The sequence below is a fragment of the Saimiri boliviensis genome, chromosome 8, assembly GCF_048565385.1.
Source record: "Saimiri boliviensis isolate mSaiBol1 chromosome 8, mSaiBol1.pri, whole genome shotgun sequence".
Taxonomy (NCBI): Eukaryota; Metazoa; Chordata; class Mammalia; order Primates; family Cebidae; genus Saimiri; species Saimiri boliviensis.
In genome coordinates this window covers 31,834,112-31,857,156 of record NC_133456.1, presented here as the reverse complement: position 1 = coordinate 31,857,156, position 23,045 = coordinate 31,834,112, and the positions used below count along the sequence as shown (strand labels likewise).

General features: G+C 40.2%; 1 protein-coding gene across 8 annotated transcripts in view; it reads left to right on the top strand.

Moving 5' to 3' along the window:
- Positions 1-7,880: 7,880 nt before the first annotated feature.
- Positions 7,881-23,045, top strand: part of CFAP91 (cilia and flagella associated protein 91) — an 88,708-nt gene continuing 73,543 nt past the window's right edge. For 5 of the 8 annotated variants that reach the window (XR_012518774.1, XR_012518775.1, XM_074404301.1 and 2 more), the window contains exons 1-5: positions 7,881-8,091; positions 11,826-11,902; positions 12,420-12,577; positions 13,356-13,439; positions 14,723-14,779. Coding sequence is in view for 6 of the 8 variants with exons in the window: in XM_074404301.1 (XP_074260402.1) it covers positions 7,968-8,091; positions 11,826-11,902; positions 12,420-12,577; positions 13,356-13,439; positions 14,723-14,779 (500 nt within the window). In the remaining 2 variants the exon portion in view is untranslated. Of the gene's footprint in view, positions 8,092-8,337; positions 11,903-12,419; positions 12,578-13,355; positions 13,440-14,722; positions 14,780-23,045 lie in introns of those variants that run through there. The other 3 variants (XM_074404302.1, XM_039477584.2, XM_074404303.1) reach the window with 2 other exon arrangements.

Sequence of the window (23,045 nt, the reverse complement as noted above, 5' to 3'; positions counted from 1 at the left end):
AATTGGGCATCAGAAGGCAAAAAACAAAACTGAAGTCAAAAAACAAAACAGAGCTGGGCATGGTGGCTCTCACCTGCAATCCAGCATTTTGGGAGGCCAAGGTGGGTAGATCACCTGAGGTCAGGCGTTCAAGACCACCTGGACAATATGGCAAAACTCTGTCTCTACCAAAAATACAAAAAAATTAGCCAGGTATGGTGGCATGCACCTGTAATCCTGGCTACTCATGAAGCTGAGGCACAAGAATTGCTTGAGCCTGGGAGGCAGAGGTTGCAGTGAGCTGAGATCTCACCACTGCACTCCATCCTGGGCGACAGAGTGAGCCTCCCCTGTCTCAACACAAAACAAAACAAACAAAACAAAACAAAACAAAACAAAACAAACAAAACAAAACAAAACAAAACAAAACAGGCTGGGTGAGGTGGCTCACCCCTATAATCCCAGAACTTTAAGAGGCCAAAGTGGAAGGATTGCTTGAGGCCAGGAGTTTGACAGCAGCCTGCACAATACAGTGAGAACCCCTCCCTACAAATAATAATAATAATAATAACAAAATTAGCCAGGTGTGGTGGTGTGTGCCTGCAGTCCCAGCTACTCAGGAAGCTGAGGCAGGAATATTGTTTGAGCCCAGGAGTCTGAGGATGCAGGGAGACATGATCACACTGCACTCTAGCCTGGGTAGTAGAATGAGATCCTGTCTCAAAAACAACAATGAAACCAAAAAAGGACTATGATCTGGTTTGATAAGCAAAAGGAACTCTGATTTGGACCTGATAACAAACCAGTTCTTCTAGATTCAAGGAAATATCCACTATTGACTACAGTACATAATTTGACTCATTAGGCAACTGACATTAATTTCTTTCATTAAACAACATTGGTGGGGAAATATTTTAAAAGCCACTAAAATACTTATTTGACTTTTATGATCTGTCCTAAATTTAACCTAGGAAAATCTGTATAGACTGCTTTGGACATTTAAATTTACCTAATAGGCCATTCAAGGTTTGGCAACTGAAATTTTTCCAACTACCTCCCTCCCATGAGTATACATATATATTGGTTATAATCTGTATGTTTTCCCATTGGGTGGAAGGCTTTCTTTGTAGATAAGCTACTGCTTCAGCTACGGCCAAACTTCTCTTTGAAAAAAATTATCCCTCCTGGCTGGGTGCAGTGGCTCATGCCTGTAATCCCAGCATTTTGGGAGGCTGAGGCGGTCAGATCACAAGGTCAGGAGTTCAAGACCAGCCTGGCCAACATGGCAAAACTCAGTCTTACTAAAAATACAAAAATTAGCTGGGCATGGTGGCCCACGCCTGTAGTCTCAGCTACTCAGGAGGCTGAGGTGGGAGAATCGCTTGAACGCAGGAGGTGGAGGTTGCAGTGAGCCAAGATCACGCCACTGCACTACAGTCTGTTGACAGAGTAAGACTCCATCTCAAAAAAAAAAAAAAAAAAATCCCTCCTTGAGGAACTTCCCTTGAGCTCCAACAGTAACCAGGGAACACACTTTACTGGCCACATGGACTTCTTACTATGCTTACTGTGTTATAGGACTTACATTGTGCTTAACATCCCCAATCTTCTGGCCTGGTAGAATAAACAAATGGAACCATAAAGACTCAGTTTGCAAAATGTATAGAAAGCTTGAACCTCACTTAAAGTTCTTCTCTTGGTATTCGTATTTGAGAACCACTGCTTTTAGAGCCCACAAATTTCCACCTTTTGAAATAATCACAGGTCATCCTATACATTTAACACCCACTGACTTTGACCCTCAATTGTTAAAAGGAGAGATATCATAATACTGTAAGGGAATTATTACAGTAATGGACAAACATTAAATTTCGGTAGAAAAATCTTTTCACAGTGTGCTCCTTGAAGACAAAGACCTAAAGCACCAAGACCTAAAGCTACAACCTGGTGATTTTGTCTATTTTGAAAAGACACCTATATGAAGACCCTCCAACCTCATTGGAAGGTCCCATATCAAGACCTTCTCACCAATCCCTGTATCACCAAACTCAAAGGCATTGACTCATTGATCCACATCTCTCATTTTAAAAGGGCTTCTACTTCTGCCTGCGCCAGTACCCCAGCAGGTAATTTAAAGTTTACCTGAATTGAAGGAGATGACAATTGAAATAAACTGCTATTCCCAAGATGTCCAGACCTGGCCAATATACCCTTTTCCTTTTATTATTGGTCTCTTCTTATGTGATTTTATTTTCCTGGAAAAATAATGCTCTAACTTGCATTTTCTAATTTATTTCCAAAATGAGAAACGTAACTGATTTGTTGGATTTGCTGCCAGAAAAACTTCATTTCCATGATGCAAGTGAACTCCTGGTCTACCTCATAACAGATTTTACTTATATTCCCCATTTCACTGTTCTAATTATACATCTAATCCTTTTTACAAGGTCAAGATTTGAGACTCACATATTCAGGTTTCCTGTTTCACCCTAACGTTACCTAAGATTTACAAAAAAGGCCTTGAAGTTAGATTAGGATTATGCAAACAACATGCTGATAGAATTCAAGAGAAAGGAAATTTGACAGCTTATAAAAATATTTATGACCTTGGTCCTCTAATTGTTGATGACCACCAACAGTGCAATAGTTCAATAATAGAACCCTGGATAATTACTGTTAACACCTCCCTGCAAGTAACTGTTAATGCACAAGATACTCCATCTACATGGAATTACCTGGTGTGCCACATTGGGATACATTTTCATCTGCAGGGGAGTCTACAGTCAACTCTATTGATGGGCAACATCATGTCTCAATAAATGGAAAATAAAGCACCAATGTGGTATGGGATATTTCTACATTCAATTTAAACTAACAAAATCTGAACATTGGTTGACACTAACTTTCACCATCATGTCAAAAAAGACACTCTACCTAGGGACATAAACTCAGCAAGATGGGCCTCAGTTGTTAGATCTTTCTTCCTTTGGATTGGGGTTAATACCTTAGAAATAATAGTGAAAATTTTATCCCTATCAGAGCTCCAGCTGACTTCACAGCCAAAGCCACTTGCTAAAGTGGTTTTAGATATCTCATTATCTAAATGAGTGGTTGTCTCATTATCTATAACCACTCACAGTTAACAGGATTGCTCTAGATTGCTTAGTAGCTGAATGAGGTGGTATTTGTGCAATTGCTTCCACTAGCTGCACATGAAAGTAGAAAACACAATTATGAAAGATAAAGGAACATGCCACCTGGCTCCAGAAAGTTCCACCCAATGCATCTGGACTTTTCAATCTGTTTCGTGACTTATCTTCAAAATAATGTTCATGGTTTAGAGCTATTTTTCAAACTGAATTCATTATACTATTGCTCTTCTTCTTGACATTACCAAAGTTAAGTTACATTCTTGTTAGCGGTCTAATCTCTGTAAGGCCTGCTTTCCCAACAGGATAATGTTAGTCCAGTGCTTCCAGACAATTGCTAATGCCTGCATGACTAATAAGCTGGAACCCAATTCCAGGTGGACCTACCCTGTAAAGGTCTTTCCTCCTGGCCCCTTTGTTGCCCAAATGTGGCCTGGGCCTCCTCTGCTGACTCCTATTGACTCGTATTTTCCCTCTAGTGTAGGATCAGAACAACTAGGACAAGCACCTCCCAGCACTGAGGGATGATCAAGCCTAATTTCAAGGACAGTTGACCAGTGACGCTTTCAGAGAAAAACTTTGGTCAGAAAAGGGAAATGGGGTGCGGCGGCTCACGCCTTTAACCTCAGCACTTTGAGAGGCTGAGGTGGATACATCATTTGAGGTCAGGAGTTCGAGACCAGCCTGGGGAACATGGTGAAACCCCGTTTCTACTAAAAATACAAAAATTAGCCGGTTGTGGTTGCATGTGTCTGTAATCCCAGCTACTCCAGAGGCCGAGGCACAAGAATTGCTTGAGCCTGGAAGGCGGAGGTTGCAGCGTGTGGAGATGGAGCCACTGTCCTCCAGACTGGGCAACAGGGCAAGACTATATCTCAAAAAATATATATAAAAATAAATAAAATAAAGTGGGTGGGGGGAATGTGAAAACTGATTATCTAAATGGAGTCATTTCTGTCATACTCAACTAAAATTTAGAGTGGCGGGCCATAGAGAAAAAACAAATACAAAAACAAAACTCAGGTCTCAAAAGTCTGTTTCAGAAACGGTCCAGCAAGCCCAATTCAATGAAATAGCTATTTCAGTTTGACAACTAGTTTTACAAGGAAACAGCCACCATGACTTTAAAACTAGTTTAACCTAGGACTTGCGGCCACTGACAATCAGAGCTCACCAGCTCCTACAAAAAAAATGTTGCAAGCACCAATGAGCTTTCTTTCATAACAACCCACATAATCTTTCTCCTTTTCCAATAAAACCTCAACCATTTTTTCATTCTACCACATATCAGAGACCACCCTGGTCTATGCAGGTGTACCAGATTGCAACCCTATTTCTTTGTTTATTCCAGAATAAACCCTTTTTTGCTTGGAGATTCATCTCTCTCTATATTTGTTATTGATAAAAGATAAAAAGCTAATAAGAGACTGTGTGGAACATACACACAAATGAATAAAAGTTTGTGAACTATCTAAAATAAATGAGACCAAGCCTGTGTATTTTTGTCTTTAGCGCCTGGTTGGGAAGAATTTCTTCCATTTTACAGCTGTGAGACCATCAACCAAAATTCAGAACACACTCAAATAAGTTGCAAAACGCTAATCAAAATCAAATGCTAACTGCAGCCTCAAACTCCTGGGCTCAAACTATTCTCCCATCTCAGCCACCTGAGTAGCTAGGACTACAAGTGCGTGACACCACACCCAGCTAATTTTGTTGTTGCTGCTACTGTGGAGAGACGATCTCACCATGTTACCCAGCGTCGTCTCAAACTCCCTCCTGGCCTCAAGTGATCCTCTTGCCTCAGCCTCCCAAAGTGCTGGGATTATAGGCATGAGCAACCACACCTGGCCTAAATGCTAAGTATATGTTAAACTAACTGGTAAATTTAAAATTTTACCTAATGAGCCAGCTTAAACTGGAAATTTTGTTTTCTAATAACATTTGTTTTTGTTTTTCTGATTGAACTGATATGCTTTCCAAAAGTACCAAATGCTGATGTAGTAGCATTTAGATGCGAAATGTAACTACTATGTCATGTAGTAGTAAATGTTACTATATAACATTTACTACATAGTAACTTATAGGATGTAACTGTTAGTTACATAGCAGTTACATTTTGGGACTAAATGTAACTGAATAGCATTTGGCTACCAAATGTATATACTTAAACACATGTTTACTTACATTTAGCTACTAAATGCTATTCAGTTACATTTAGTAGTGAAATGTAACTAAATATGTGTTTAAGTATATGAATTATATCTTTAACAGTCATGCCTATTATTTAGCCCTACATTTGCCCTTTGTATTCTTACATATTTTAAGATGAATATCAGATGTAGTTCTAGGTAAATGGGAAACTCATGATGCACAAGGACAGAAATGGGAGAAATTGGGAAGACAGTTGGACTTATGAAGATAGATAGTATTATAACAATTATTGGGCACTTGCTCTCTACCAGACTCTGTCCTAAGTCCTTTGTAGGTGTTGCCTCCCATAGTTTTCTCTAATATTATTGCTGTTTATTCTCATTTTAGTGATTTGGAAACTGATGCTCATGGATATTAAGTAAGTGCTGAAGATCATCCAAACTGTTTTAGAACCAATATTCAATCCTAGGAAATCCGATTCTAATGTTCATGTAGTTAATCACTCTATTAAAGTTTCTGCAGTATATGAAAGTGTTAGTTTTCCTCAGGATGTATTGAGTTTGACTAGTTGATGTTTGGTCATTTGAAATTGAATATCTTAAAGATTGTGAAGGTACGAAATTGGCAATGAGACAGAAATGAAGGTCACTGATGGCAGACAGGTACATAGATGACTAATTCATTCAAATGTATTTTACTTTAGCACCTGCTTTGTACCAGGTGCTTGTGTAATCTACTCAGTGGATTCTCTTGCCCACTGCCTAGACAGAATCGATTTATAAAGATAGGGGAATTGCAATAGAGAAAGAGTTTAATTCACCCACAGCCAGCTGTACGAGACTGGAGTTTTGTTATTACTCAAATCAATCTCCCCAAATGCTTGGAGGTTAGGTATTTTACAGAGATAGTGTTGAGGGCAAGGGGTTAGGGTAGGGACATGGCATGCTAATTGGTTGGTTTGGAGATGAAATCATAGGGAATCGAAGCTGTTCTCTTGGGCTGAGTCATTTCCTAGATGGGGGCCACAGGACATTTTGGCACGTCCAGGTGGGGCCACTAGTTTTCAGAAATGCAAAAGCCTAAAAAGAGCCTCAAAAGGTCAATCTTAGATTCTAAAATAGTGCTGTCATCTTCAAGAGTCGTTGGGGAAGTTGGAAATCTTATGACCTCTGAAATAATCGTTGGTAATTATTTATAATTCAGGCCCCTCTCATCCTAATTTTGTGGCCTTTCACTCATTTTATAAAAACTGTTTAGTTTTTAGGAGGGGCTATTATCATTTAAACTATAAACTAGGCCAGGCACAATGGCTCATGCCTGTAATCCCAGCATTTTGGGAGGCCAAGGCAGATGGATCACCTGAGGTCAGGAGTTCAAGACCAGCCTGGCCAACATGGCAAAACCCTGTCTTTACTAAAAAATACAAAAAATTGACCGGGCGCAGTGGCTCACGCCTATAATCCCAGCACTTTGATAGACGGAGGTGTGTAGATCACAAGGTCAGGAGTTCAAGACCAGCCAGGCCAAGATGGTGAAACCCTGTCTCTACTAAAAATACAAAAATTAGCCGGGCATGGTGGCGGACGTCTGTAATCCCAGCTACTCAGGAGGCTGAGGCAGAGAATTGCTTGAACTTGGGAGGCAGAGATTGCAGTGAGCCGAGATTGCACCACTGCACTGCAGCCTGGACAACAGAGTGAGACTCTGTCTCAAAAAAAAAAAGAAAGAAAAGAAAAAGAAAAAAAAATACGAAGTATTAGCTGGGCATTGTGGTGGGCGTCTGTAATCCCAGCTACTCGGAGGCTGAGGCAGAAGAATAGCTTGAATCCGGGAGGCAGAGGTTGCAGTGAGCCAAGATTGTACCACTGCACCCCCACCTGGGCAACAGAGCGAGACTCTGTCTCAAAACAAAACAAAACAAACTGTAAACTAAATTTCTCCTAAAGTTAGCTTGGCCCATACCCCAGAATGAGCAAAGACAGCCAACCTGTGAAACTAGAGACAAGATGGAGTTAGCCATGTCAGATTTTTCTCAGTCGTTAATTTTCTTAGTTACAATTTTTTGCAAAGGCGGTTTTACTGGCCTAAGAGATATGAATGAATTCAGGATGAACAAGGCATTTGAGGTCTCTGGTCTCACAGAGCTTAGTGGGAGGTGATATGATAAATAAGCGAATCAGTAAAATTTCAGCGTTTTTAAAAAAATCAAGGTAATAGTGTCTTCAGATGTGTTTATGGAGGCAGCTGGCTATTGACTACCTTAGGTAGTTTATTTGATAAGTGAGGAAAAGTCTTTTTCTTTCTTTTTTTCTTTTTTGAGACGGAGGGTCGCTCTTTCCTCCCAGGCCCCCGGCCTCCTCCCTCCTCCCTCCTCCCTCCTCCCTCCTCCCTCCTCCCTCCTCCCTCCTCCCTCCTCCCTCCTCCCTCCTCCCTCCTCCCTCCGCCCTCCTCCCTCCGCCCTCCGCCCTCCGCCCTCCGCCCTCCGCCCTCCGCCCTCCGCCCTCCGCCCTCCGCCCTCCGCCCTCCGCCCTCCGCCCTCCGCCCTCCTCCGTGCCCCGCCCCTTACCCCTGCGCGCCTGCGCCTGAGCCTGCGCCTGCGCCTGCGGCGGTTACCATAGCGACGTGCACGCAGCAACCGCGTCTGACGTGCTCGTCCCCAGGGGGCCAAACGAAAGACGCCGCACCATGAAACACGCAGTAACCATGCAGGATTCCGCGGCCCAGCCGCAGGTGTCCCAAACCCAGTACCGGGAGAGGTCGCGGGCCGGGAGCCACGTCTCCTCCAATCGACCGTATGATTTTCTGTACGGTAAGGGCCTCCCCTGACCTTCCTTCTCATCCGTCGACTCTTGGGCCGGGTGGGCTCCCAGGTGGTGGGACCCGGCCAGGGTTGTGGCGACCGAAAGACCACCCTCTGGACGGAACTCTTGCCCGCGGTTGTCACGGGTCGGGTGGGGGCAGCTCCGAGCCCTCCGGGGGCTGCGCTCGGGGTAGGGTCGGGCGTGCGCGTGCACGGGAAGGCGCAGGTGCGCCCCACTTCAGGGGGCGAGCTTTCTGAATCCCATTCCTGGCGTTTTGGTGTCCAGAAAAGTATTCAACGGTTTGTAGACCCCCATGTTCACTCAACGTTCCTGCATAAAATGCCCGGCGAACGTGATCTTTTCTCTCCCACTCTCTGAACAACTCCAAGTTTGTCGAAGAGAAGTGCCAGATTATCTCACGTTTGTTTTTAGTTTTTATTTTTCTTTTAACTTACTCGTCAAAGCAGTATTTATAGGCTAGGTCCGCTGGCTCCTCTTGGGCCAATAAAGCCCCAGTTTATTTTAACGGCTTGGTTGTCCATTTTCTGTTCTCTCTCCGGGCTTCTTGAGTTCCTTAAGTTCCTGTAGTATACATTTTTGTAGCTTTCTGAACGCCTATTCTAGTGCTGATACGTATACTAGGTGCTTCAACAAATAAATGTTTATTGAATTTGCCGTTGCAAGAATTGTAACCAGCTAAGCATGATTTTTTTTTTTTTTTCTTCCAATTTTGCTGTCTGTAATCCCAGGTTTTTCACCGTAACCCTGCATTGCTTTCAACAATGTGGCGTTGCCTCTGGGAATCCCAGGGTCTCCTTTGTGTGGGTATCTCTAGGGCACACGTTCCTAGATAGAGGCTGTGTAATGATTGCTGACGTATTCTGGCCAGTAGTTTTCTGTATTCACTCTTGGTTAGAAGTAAATCAAGTTAGCTCCTGTAAACACATCACCATGCTTTTTTTTTTTTTTCCACAGGTAATTTGAGAATGGGAACAAACATCTCCCCAAAGTTTTATTAAGCTACCTGTTTCTTTGATGCCTTAGTGTCTCTTTTGCAGAGGATTTGCTATATGTTTCCATGTCCCTTGTTAAGAACAGAAACTCACTCAGAGTAGATCAAATGAAAGTTTGGATTGTTATAAAACAATCCCACCGCTATTCATGGACAGGAAGTGAAGTATAACCAGGGCAGATGAGAACCTGGATGGGAAAGATCAGAACTAAGATGCTGTGTTCTCCTTCATTCTTTCTTTGACCTTATGATCTTTCACCTTGTTAGGGTTTCCATATATAGCGAATAAAAATGCAAGATGCACAGTTAAACTTGAATTTCAGATAAATAATAATACTTTAGTATAAATTTATGTCCTATGAAATATTTTGGGACATATTTATACAAAAAAAATATTCATTGCCTATCTGAATTTAAATTTAACTGGACATCCTGTATTTTCTCTGGCAACTCTAGCCTTCTTTCTATGGATACTCAAGCCCCAGGTAATGATATTTTGGTCAACAGAGGACTACATATGTGATGGTGGTCCCATAAGATTATAATGAAGCTGAAAAACTCCTATTACCTAGTGACATTGTAGCTGTCACAACATTGTAGTGAAATGCATTACTTTTTCTACGTTTAGATAAACAAATACCATTGTGTTACAATTGTCTACAGTATTCAGTACAATAACATGCTGTATGGGTTTGTAGCCTAGGAGCAATAGGCTATACCAGGCGTCCCCAAACTACGGCCTGCCCGCGGGCCACATGCAGCCCCCTGAGGCCATTTATCCAGCCCCCCCCACCACACTTCAGGAAGGGGCACCTCTTTCATTGGTGGTCAGTGCGAGGAGCACAGTTTGTGGCGGCCCTCCAACGGTCTGAGGGACAGTGAACTGGCCCCCTGTGTGAAAAGTTTGGGGATGCCTGGGCTATACCATATAGCCTCAGTGTGGAGTAGGCTGTACCATCTAGGTTTATGTTAAGTACTCTCTGATATTTACATAATGATAAACTCACTTCGTGACTCGTTTCTAAGAATGTATCCCCATCATTAAGCAACACATCACTATGCTTTCTTCTTCCATATGACAGAAAGCCTCTTGTGTATGAATTTCTCTTACTATGACAGGGACTAGGGTGGCATGCTTCTGGATGAATTAACGCTAAAGCTCACCACCAATTGTATAGAGTCTGTGTGTTGTAGCTGCAAATTTAAGTTAGAAATTTAAGATTGATTGTTGGCTGGCCAATGAGTTGACTGGCCTTGGGCCAGGTTTCCACTTTGACAGAACTGTGGTGGTACAAAGATGACCACCTTTCCAGGCTCTTTTACCCTTCTCCATGAAGCCCTGTATGATTGTCCCCAGTTCACTTCTCCAGCCTTTACTCTATCTTCCCTCCTTCATTCTGCCTCATTCCTCCTGGTTTCTTTACTATTGTTCCCATCCTAGGGCCTTTGCTGTTCTTCAGATGTATCAGGCATGCCCCCATCCTAAAATGTTCTTCAGATATCTATCTAGCTAACTCCCTCACCTTCAAGTCTCCTTACATGCCACCTTCTCAGTGAAGCCTGCCCTGACCACCCTAGTTAAAATTGCAACCCAATTTCCCTTACCCGATTTCTTTTTTAGAAGAAACAGCTCTCAAATTCTAATGTGTAATTTGCTAGTTTATTATGTTGTTTATTGTCTCTCACGAAGTCAAATATTTTTGTCTTTTTGTTGATGTATTCTAAGCACTTAGATATAGTAGCCAGTCAATAAACATGTGTTGAATGAAGGAGCAAAAACCTCTTGCAGCTTTTCAGCCTTGGTGGGAATATCCAGTGTCTTCATTCAGTAAATCATATTTGTTGGGCAACTAATGAATTATTAGGTTTTAGAAATTGACACGCGTTATCCAAATTCAAAAGAGAACTGTTTCTAAATCACAATTCCCAATTTATTAATTCTATATGTGTTACCATGTTATCTAGACTAGCTGGTCAGAGTATTTGCCTCCCCAGGGAGAAGTCTACTTGGGAAATCAAGTGTATGTGAAGGCTGCTTGCTAATTTAATGGCAAATAAATTGATTGTAAAAGATGGTACAGTATAATCAACCATGAATACTCCTTGTCACTCTAAAGATATACCTGATAAACAGATACTTATAACACCAGGGCAATATTTTGCTGGACTTTGTAAAAATAATAGTCCCATCATCAGCAAACTTATAAACTTAAGGGATGAATTCTGAAGATTGCTGATCTTTTTTTTAACCATGTTCACCAATTCTGAGATGTCATATGGTTTGCATCTTTCCAGTGCACCAAATATGGGAGCTAGTATATACATGTATTGTTCCTTTCACTTGCAGATTGGCATAGAGCATATATACAAGGTCTTTCCTCTTGAAGAATTTTTTGGGCTACCCAGGCTCAGAAGGAGTTTCGTTCATAGGAGAGAAGAAAGTGTGTTTAGGGTATAGTACTTGAAAACATGCTAGGCTTTCTTTTTGCGTCCCACTTCCGTAAGCTGACTTAGAATACTCAGAAAAGAAAAATCTTGACAACTGCCACTTGTAGAAGTGGTAGAGTAACAGGGCCACATGCACAACAGAGTGTGAGCTGCTGCAATGTCGGGCAATATGTAAACTTTTAAATTTGTTTTCCAATTAAGAGATTACATTAGTTTGCCATTTTTCTCAGCCGAGGGGTAGATGTGTTCTATTTGTTACGCTACTTGATTGTTATTTTTCAGACCCATTGTTTATTGTGTCAAGTGAGAAGGACCACACACAGGCAAATATCCAAGCCACCCTGATTCGCAGCAGACTGGTATGTCTTATTTATCAACCAAGGCTACGTAATGAACCTGAACCATTTAGTTTGCTTAACTGCGTTGATCAGATTGACGAATCACCAGATCTTTACTGGATTTTAGGTTCTGCAGAAATTACTTTGCTAAGATCACTAGGGGTCAAAGCATCTTAATACTTGTGGCTCATTGTGAGGATGAAGTCACTAATAATGAATAGAGAACCCATAAACTAATTTATTTCAATGGGATAGATATAGTAATATATGCCCATGTTAAAATAATTCAACCAGTACAAAAGCATATACAGTATGAAGTAAATTCTAGCCCTACCCCCACCCCCTCCACATAAACAGCCAGTGTCATCTGTTTCTTGGGCATCTATTTACAGATACTCTGTGCATATAGCAATAACCCCTCTTCTTATGCTATACATATTGTTTTGTATCTTTTTAAAAAGGGTTTACATTGTAATTAAAATGCTTTAGGAAAGCTGATGGTATAATTTTGTCCTTTGCCTCCCTTCCCTAACATTAGAAAAAAGTTCCCGGGTTTAAGACCATGTTCAGTAACCTCATCCATTATCCAAGATATTCTCTGTATTGGAGCAAATCAGATCCTGTCCCACCATTTATCAGTCGGGAATGGAAGGGACATGAGGAGAGACACAGAGAAGCCCTCCGGCAGCTCACCAGGCAAGTGTTAGGTGGCTCCAGGGCCTTAAAATAAATGCATTTAAAACATTTATTTTTATTCATTTACCATATGTGATTTAAAAAGTTCAGTTGTGATGTTACACCTAGGCCAAATTTTTTTTCTAAACTTCTTTTGGCTGAAGCAAGCCTGGTTTATATATATAATACATGTATATTATATACACAATATATATTATATATAATATGTATATAATATATATTATATATAATATATATAAAATGACAACTTGTCACCAAAGGTAGGGATGACTGAGTTTGTTGTTGCTTGGTATCCAACTAAGCAACTGAAAGTGCTCTTTTCTGCCAATATCTAAAATATTTTTTTGGAGACTTGCAGCCAAAGCACCATCAAGGATTAAGTCAAATTCTTTATTCTTTTAATTACTTACAAGTTTACACTTAGTAAATTAAAAATAATAAAGCCTTTTAGCCTGGTTGTAGAAAAATTGTCTTTTAATATTTTGTTATTCTCATGTGCTTTTAATTAAAATTGGCCATTTTGGCATGTGGGATTTTATAAATCCACTCTTTTCTCAACTCTTGCTCCCTCTGACTAGTTCCTGGTCTCCTGGCTCAGGGCAGGGGAAGAATCATATATACTCTGAGTTGTATGACAGTCAAATGCTTGTTATGGAAGACTTCACTCTCAGTATGGGGTACTCTGTGTAGCTCCTACTTTATACACGCAGAAATATTAAATAGAAATTATATGTGGAAATATTTTAGAATTGAATAATGTTTTCTTGCTTCATTTTAGAACTGACGATTCTTTTCAGATGCCTAGAGAAGTTTATGAAGATCCCGAAGTTACTGGAAAGAATCGCTATAAATACTTTGAAAGGTAGAATATAATTACTAATGAACATTTGAACCCTAATATTATTAGAGAAACTCTGTGATAATAATACCAGCTATCATTTTCAGTGCATGCAATGTGCCAGACTGTTTTAAATGCTTCACATGTATCTCATCTAATCTTTACAACAGAAATGTAGGATAAGATATATATAATCCCTGTTTTACCAGTAATGGAACAGAGACCGAGAGAGGATAAATAAATTGCTCAAGGTCATAAAAGCTAGCAAGAGGTAGATCTGGGGTTCAAACTAAGCCTGCCTGACTTCAGAGATAGTGATTGCAATTAAAATTATGTATTCAGCCGGGCATGGTGGCTCACACCTATAATCCAAGCACTTTGGAGGCCAAGGCGGGCGGATCACCTGAGGTTGGGAGTTCAAGACCAGCCTGACCAACATGGTGAAACCCTGTCTTTAGGAAAAAAAAAAAGATTATGTATTTGAAAACATTTGAAATGAAGTCATCAAATGAATGAGACACAGTAGAGATATCATGAAGTCACAGTGAAGGGGAAACTGTTGTGTTCAAATGGATAACATTTGTTCTCTTTGTGTGAATCTAGCCCAAACCAACATGGCCAAAAGAGTCATTTTATTTCATTTGTGATTTATACTCATGTGATAATCATATACTCAAATTAAAATAAGATGGGGATTTCCTTGTACATCTTACTGGAGTTAGAAAAAATAGTCTTGATACCGCATCTGCATAAGCCTCCTCGAGAAAGTAAATTTCTAATCTGCATTATTATTTATGAGCTTCCTTATGGAAATTTTGTGATGCTGACTTTTTTCAGAGAAATGTTAAATCCTTAACTGTAGTATACAGTTAAGTATACAACTCTTAGCTTTTAGGAGGAGGCTTTAGATTAAATCATCGTGAATTTCAGAATGTCTCAAGAACTTGAGAAGTTGCTGGGAACTAATGGCCAGCTGAAGCCCAAGTACAGGGCTTAAAGTGTGGCTTCTTCAAGTGTGACTTGTTTACTGTCTGAAGAGAAAGTACTGGAGTGTTTATTAAGAAGGCACATTCATTGGCCCTACCCTGTATGTACTGAATCTCGTGGGCCAGACCTGGGAATTTGCATTTTAGATATGAACCTCTCCATACCCTGGTGATTTTGTATATACAAAAGTTTCAGTAACACTAATATATGGGATATTTAAGCTCATTAATTTTTAAGGGACAAATATGAGAGTTGGAAGAAAGCTTAGAGTGTATTCATTGCAAATGTCCCACACATATTTGTTTTCCTTTATCTCCCAGGCCTTTTCTTCCATTTTTTCAGCAGATGCCATTCAATGTTGTTTATGCTGTATCCAAGTAAGTAATCATTATTTAAAAACTCTTTTTCAGTTTATTTATTGTTTGCTTCCATATTTGCTCTCAGAAGGTAGATCTCTAAATCACTATTTTTCATATTGTGGATCACAAACCATTGGAAGGTATGAAATTTTCTAGTGGGTTGTGAGCAGCATTATAAAACAAGAAACAGAATAGAAAATAACCAAAGCATCAGGTATATGGAGGATAAGTTGGTTTTTGTGTATAACTTTTGTTTCAGAAAAATATATGTGTATGTTTATATGTATATGATGGATTATGATATAAAATGTATTTCTTACTGTTGTCCATTGTGCTTCTATAACAAAATATCAGATTGGGTGATATGAATAAAATAAATTTATTTCTTGAAGTTCTGAAGGCTGGGCAGTCCAAGAGCAAAGTGCCGGCAGCCAGTGTCTTATGAGGGCCTTCTTGCTGTGTCCTCACATGGCAGAAAAAGCAATGCTATGTCCTCACATGGTGGAATGTGGAAGGGCAAAAAGGACATATGCTAGTTCTCTTCAGTCCTTTTATAAGGCACTAATCTATTTTTTTTTTGGCAAAGATTTTTTTTTTTAATTGCATTTTAGGTTTTGGGGTACATGTGAAGAACATGCAAGATTGTTGCATAGATACACTCGTGGCAGTGTGATTTGCTGCCTTCTTCCCCATCTGAGACAAATGTGTGTTTCTCCAGTCTCTATATCTGGCATTTCTCCCCATGCTATCTCACCCCAACTCCCCACTCCCCACTGTCCCCCCCTTATTTCCCCCCAACAGGCCCCAGTGTGTCGTGCCCCCCTCCCTGTGTCCATGTGTTCTCATTGTTCAACACCCACCTATGAGTGAGAACATGCGGTGTTTGATTTTATCCTCTTGTGTCAGTTTGCTGAGAATGATGGTTTCCAGGTTCATCCATGTCCCTACAAAGGACACGAACTCATCATTTTTGATGGCTGCATAGTATTCCATGGTATATATGAAGGCACTATTCTATTGATGAGGGTGAAGACCTCATGACTTAATCACTTCCCCCAAAGGCCTCACCTCTTAATACTACTGCAATGGGGATTAAGTTTAAACATGAATTTTGGAGAACACACAGACACACATTCAAACTGTAGTAGTTGTGTGTTAAAAAAAAAAAAAGCTGAAAAAGGCCAAGGTGGGTGGAACATGAGATCAGGTGTTCAAGACCAGCCTGACCAACATGGTGAAACCCTGTCTCTACTAAAAATGCAAAAATTAGCTGGACATGGTGGCATGGGCCTGTAATCTCTGCAATTCAGGAGGCTTAGGCAGGATAATCACTTGAACCTGGGAAGCAGAGGTTGCAGTCAGCTGAGATCACGCCACTGCACTCCAACTTGGGTGACAGAAAGACTTCGTCTCAAAAAAAAAAAAAAAAAAAAAGTTGAAAAGCGCTTTAAGTATCTTATTTTGCTTCTCTGAAACACTTATTTGATGACAGTTCTTCAACATTTTATCAAATAAACAAATCAGTCATATAATATCTTTTGAATGCTACAATTTTATAATTTAATAACCATCTAATATACACAGAAAATGTGGTATACAGAGGTAAATGAAACATGGTTTCTGTCCCACAGTGGAGTGAACCAAGGTAAGAGAGAGGCAAGGGACAAAGGCTGAATCTGAGACAAATGTGTATTTCTCCAGTCTCTAGTTTCAGGATAAGATGGCAGATTGGGTAGAATATTCTTTTAAAAATTTAATTTTTGCTACACTCTTTCCCCTGTTAATATAACTTAATATTTCTATAAGAGAAAGAAGTCCGTGGTATTCATGAAATTATCAGGAATAGAAACCTTTTTTAAGGTCTCATATTTCTGAATACAAATTTATTCAGGGCTGGGTTTTCAAGCATGCATTTAAAGACTATAGTTATCTTTAATAATATATATCATCTTATCAATAGGATATGTGTTATTAAATGTCTGTAATCCTCAAGATAAATGCTAGTTGTGGTCCTGCTTCACCTTGACTTTTTAAGACTGTGGATGCCTTTGGCTCTTTATAGAGGTGGAGAACAGATTCCCTGTTCTCCCCAACTTCATAGGGTACCAGTTTATCCAGAAACAGCTATAGACTTATATTCTATGAAATATTTTGTATGAGCAAAAGGGGAGCTATGAGCTATGTAGATCCCTAAAGATCCATCTGGTAATTATTTAAAATCAGGCTCACTGGGTCACCTGCTTTGGAGGTCATAATTGCCTCAGCCTAAAAGTTGTTAAACTAATTATAGGGAGTTCAGAGGCCTACAGTGATGAAAACCATGACTTCCCCCACTTCTCCCTTAATAACGGTGACATAAGGAATAAAGATTCCATCCAAAAGTTAAACCATGACATTTGATACTGTAGCTACTCTCTATCTCTCTTATAACTTTTTAAAGAAAGAATCTATTCCGGAGTGAGATCAACTTTGGAATTCCAGTATGTTTGAGTTTATGAGCAGTGAGTATAATGCCGTCTTGTGTTATCAGGGTTAGAATTGTCTTGGGACTGGCTGGCCTTTTCCAGCTACACTCTTTTCGTGGCTAGCCGCGGAAGTCTTTTCTTTGGATTCTACATAAGCAACTTTGCAAAGAAAATAAAAAGTTAATACTTTTAAAACATTCAATAAAGTTTATAGTAGAACAGGATTTGCTAGGTTTGTGAAGCCCCCTCTCTGTACAGTTCTGTTGAGGCTGGGAGAGAAAATCTAGAAGACTGTAGTTATGGCAGACGGTGCATGTGCCTGGCGCCTGGCGCCTGGGCAGTGGTGGAGGAGAAGGGGCCTGGATAGAACAAATAAAGCATCCTTTGCTGCCGTAAGAGTATCAAAGCCAGAGCAGGTGAGCCTGAGGACAGGAGCCAGGACACAGCAGGGGTCAGGCCAACAAGGAGCAGGTGTGGGGCCTTTCTGGGTTTGGGCCCTGTTTGAGGTTGGGGAGGAGGTGGGAAAGGGCTCATTGCTCTTTGTTATTCATATTTTACTTTCCCCTAAAGCCAACTGAAACAGGGAAAAATAGTTTGGAAAAATTAAGAAATTAGTTAAGAAACCATGTATTAAGTTACTGGAAGAGTTCAAAGTAGCTTTCCTCTTTTGCATTCTATTCTCTGATCCACCTGGAAAGATACAAAGCCGGAAACTTACATCAGAAGAGTTTATTAGGTCTTATTATAAAGCACATTTGATCAGATGGTTCAAATGTGTGATTATTTAATTTGAGAAAAAGATAATTTATTCTCTTTATTCAAGATAATGGTGCACTAATATAATAAAACTTCATGTAACTTAGGATGACATAAAATGGATTTGAATTTATTTCCTCAACTAGAATTTTATAGTAGAATAATTTCTACTGAAAACATAAGAAGCCGTATGCTGTCTACATGTTAGAAATGTACAGCAACTACTGGAAAGTGATTTCAAAAGCAGTTACAGTGCAGCATAAAAAACTAATGGCTGGGTGCGGTGGCTCATGCCTGTAATCCTAGCACTTTGGAAGGTCAAGGCAGGCAGATCACTTGAGGTCAGGAGTTTGAGACCAGCCTGGCCAACATGCTGAGACCCTGTCTCTACTGAAGATACAAAAGTGATGGGCACCTGTAATCCCAGGTACTTTGGAGACTGAGGCAGGACAATCACTTGAGCCTGGGAGGCAGAGGTTGCAGTGAGCTGAGATCGTGCCACTGCACTCTAGCCTGGGTGACAGAATGAGACTCCATTTCAAACAAAACAAAACAAAACAAAAATACTCAGAATCTACAAAGAACTTAAACAAATTTACAAGAAAAAAATAACCCCATTAAAAAGTGGGCAAAGGATATGAACAGACACTTCTCAAAAGAAGACATTTATGTGGCCAACAAACATGAAAAAAGCTGATCATCACTGGTCATTAGAGAAATACACAAATCAAAACCACAATGAGATACCATCTCACACCAGTTAGAATGGTGATTTTAGGCCGGGCGCGGTGGCTCACGCCTGTAATCCCAGCACTTTGGGAGGCCGAGGCGGCTGGATCACGAGGTCAAGAGATCGAGACCATCCTGGTCAACATGGTGAAACCCCGTCTCTACTAAAAATACAAAAAATAGCTGGGCATGGTGGCGCGTGCCTGTAATCCCAGCTACTCAGGAGGCTGAGGCAGGAGAATTGCCTGAACCCGGGAGGCGGAGGTTGCGGTGAGCCGAGATCGCGCCATTGCACTCCAGCCTGGGTAACAAGAGTGAAACTCCATCTCAAAAAAAAAAAAAAAAAGAATGGTGATTTTAAAAAATCAGGAGACGCCGGGCGCGGTGGCTCAAGCCTGTAATCCCAGCACTTTGGGAGGCCGAGGCGGGTGGATCACGAGGTCGAGAGATCGAGACCATCCTGGTCAACATGGTGAAACCCCGTCTCTACTAAAAGTGCAAAAAATTAGCTGGGCATGGTGGCACGTGCCTGTAATCCCAGCTACTCAGGAGGCTGAGGCAGGAGAATTGCCTGACCCCAGGAGGCGGAGGTTGCAGTGAGCCGAGATCGCGCCATTGCACTCCAGCCTGGGTAACAAGGGCGAAACTCCGTCTCAAAAAAAAAAAAAAAAAAAAAAAAAAAAAAAAAAAAAAAAAAAAATAAAAAATCAGGAGACAACAGATGCTGGAGAGGATGTGGAGAAATAGGAACATTTTTACACTGTTAGTGGGAGTGTAAATTATTTCAACCATTGTAGAAAACAATTTGGCGATTCCTCAAGCAACTAGAGGAATGGTATTTCTAGAACTAGAAATACCATTTGACCCAGCAATCCCATTACTGGGTATATACCCAAAGGATCATAAACCATTCTATTATAAAGACACATGCACACGTATGTTTATTGTGGCACTGTTCACAATAGCAAAGACTTGGAACTAACTCAAGTGCCCATCAATGACAGACTAGATAAAGAAAATGTGGCACGTATCTACCATAGAATATTATGCAGCCATAAAAAAGGATGAGTTCATGTCCTTTGCAGGGACATGGATGAAGCTAGAAACCATCATTCTCAGCAAACTGACACAAAAATAGAAAACCAAACACCGCATCTTCTCAGTCACAATTAGGTGTTGAGCAATGAGAACACATGGACACGGGGAGGGGATCACACACTGGGGCCTGTTGAGGGGTGGGGGAGCTAGGGGAGGGATAGGAGGATGTGGGGTGATAGGGGAGGGATAGCATTAGGAGAAATACCTAATGTAGATGATGGGGTGATGGATGCAGCAAACCACCATGGCACGTGTAAACCTATGTAACAAACCTGCACGTTCTGCACATGTACCCCAGAACTTAAAGTATAATAGTATTTTTTTAAAAAAACTATTTAAAATACTTACTCCATTACAGGTTGAACTTCCAAATAGGTGTTTGTTTCTAACTGCTTGAAATGGTTTTTTTCTTTGTTGTTTGTTTGTTTGTTTATTTGTTTGAAATGGAGTCTTGCCCTGTAGCCTAGGCTGGAGTGCAATGGTGTGATCTCAGCCCACTGCAACCTCCACCTCCTGGGTTTAAGCAGTTCTCCTGCTTCAGCCTCCTGAGTAGCTGGGATTACAGAAGCATGCCTCTACACCCGGCTAATTTTTTGTATCTTTTTTTTTTTGAGACGGAGTTTCACTCTTGTTACCCAGGCTGGAGTGCAATGGCACGATCTTGGCTCACTACAACCTCCGCCTCCTGGGTTCAGGCAATTCTCCTGCCTCAGCCTCCTGAGTAGCTGGGATTATGGGCACATGCCACCATGCCCAGCTAATTTTTTTGTATTTTTAGTAGAGATGGGGTTTCACCATGTTGACCAGGATGGTCTCGATCTCTTGACCTTGTGATCCACCCGCCTCGGCCTCCCAAAGTGCTGGGATTACAGGCTTTAGCCACCGCACCTGGCCAATTTTTTGTATCTTTCGTAGAGATGGGGTTTCACCATGTTGGCCAGGCTGGTCTCAAACTCCTGACCTCGTGGTCTACCCTCCTCAGCCTCCCAAAGTGCTGAGATTACAGGTGTAAGCCACCACACTTGGTCCTTTTCTTTTTTTTTTTTTCAAAAAGTATCTTTGGTGTATGTATTTGCTGTGCTTGTGTATAAGCATTTACCGTTGCCTCTGTTTTTCAAAATAGAACTATCTCTCCATTTTTGCCTTCATCTTTAGTTATTTATATAATTTAACCAATTCTACCAATTTAAAAAAAATGTCTTTTAAGTCAAAGTAGCTATATTGGTTTTACTCTTATTCTAGATGCAATGCATATACATTTTAAAAAAGAAGATTCAGAAAAGTATAAAGATGAAAAAATTATCTGTATAATTCTATCTAGAAATAATTACTATTATTTTGTTATATATATATATATGTATATATATATATGGGCATTTTCTATGCACAAAATACAGTTTTGAAATGTAAAAATGGAATCCTATACCTACCACTTAATAGTGTCATTTTTTTTCTACTTTACAATGAATCATGGACATTTTTGAATGCTCACAAGTATAGATTACATTATTACTTTGAATAGCTGCATACGTTCCATTATGGGTGTGCCATTTTTTAAAACAATTCTTGTGTTGATGTGATTATTTAAGTTTCTAATTTTTCACTCTTCTAAATGAAACTTTATGAATATGTTTACATATATATCTTTGTACAACTGTCCAGTTATTTTCTAGAGTAAATTGCTAGGAATAAAAATGCTGGATCAAAGGGTATTTTAAGGGTTTGTTATATATTGATAGATTACTTGTCAGTTAGGTGTAACTATTTGTATTTCCATCAACAGTTTATGAGAATGCCTGTTTCGTCACAAAATAATCAATGCTAGGTACTTTCAATCTTTTAAATCTTTGCTTATTTGATAAAATAGCATCAGATAGTATCTTGCTGTTTTAATTTACTTTTCTTTGATTACTAGTTATCTTCATTATCTTCTTACATGTTTGTTAGAAGTTTTACTTTTTGGGCCGGACGTGGTGGCTCACGCCTGTAATCCAAGCACTTTGGAGGCCAAGGCGGGCGGATCACCTGAGGTCGGGAGTTCAAGACCAGCCTGACCAAAGTGGTGAAACCCTGTCTTTATTTAAAAAAAAAAAAAAAAAAAAAAAAAGTTTTACTTTTTGTTTTATCAATTCTTCTTTACTCATTTTTCCATGGGGCATTTAATTGCCTAATTGAATTACAAGAGGTTTTTATGTAGAAGGACTATTTAAACTTTTTATTATATATGTTGCAAAACCTATTTCTTAGTTTGCCATTCACCTTTTAAATTTGTTTGTGATATTTTGAGGCATAGAAGTTGAAACTTAACCCTCAATTCTATTGATCATCTCCTTTTATAGTTTCTGGCTTTTGGGCCAGGCTTAAAAAGACCTTCACTCAAAGATGATATAAATATTGACTTATGTTTTCTGTTAGTACTTTTATAGTCTTATTTTTACATTAATTTTTTAAAGATCTGGAATTGGCGGGGCACGGTGGCTCAAGCCTGTAATCCCAGCACTTTGGGAGGCTGAGGTGGATGGATCACGAGGTCAAGAGATCGAGACCATCCTGGTCAACATGGTGAAACCCCGTCTCTACTAAAAATACAAAAAATTAGCTGGGCATGGTGGCACGTGCCTGTGATCCTAGCTACTCAGGAGGCTGAGACAGGAGAATTGCCTGAACCTGGGAGGTGGAGGTTGCGATGAGCCGAGATCGCGTCATTGCACTCCAGCCTGGGTAACGAGCGAAACTCCGCCTCAAAAAAGAAGATCTGGAATTAATTTTTGTGCAAGAGGCAAGGTAACTTTTTCACATCTTAATAACAAAGTGACCCCCCATTAATTATTGAATCATTTATTCAGATAGAGCCTGTCTGCCTGCTTGCTTGCCTGCCTTCATTCCTTCTGTCCTTCCTTTTTCTCTTCCTTTCTTTCCACAGAAAGCATCTCTTCTCTTTTCTCTGATCCTGTATTTCTGGAGGGAAACAGAGATTGAGTGTCTAACTAAAACAGAGAAGAAAGAAACCAGAGAATGTAGTAATTCTGAATAGGTCCAGAAGTACTGCACAGCATTCTAGAATAGCTCTATTCTACAACCTTGCCCAGCGACACACACATAAATAGGCACTTCTGTGAGTCAATCATGGTACTTAAACCCACTCAGTTTCTTGGCAGAGGTGAGAATAACAAGGCAATTCTCTCAAGATTTGGGGGCATAATTCTGGTTATAATGGGTTCATAACTTTTTTTTTT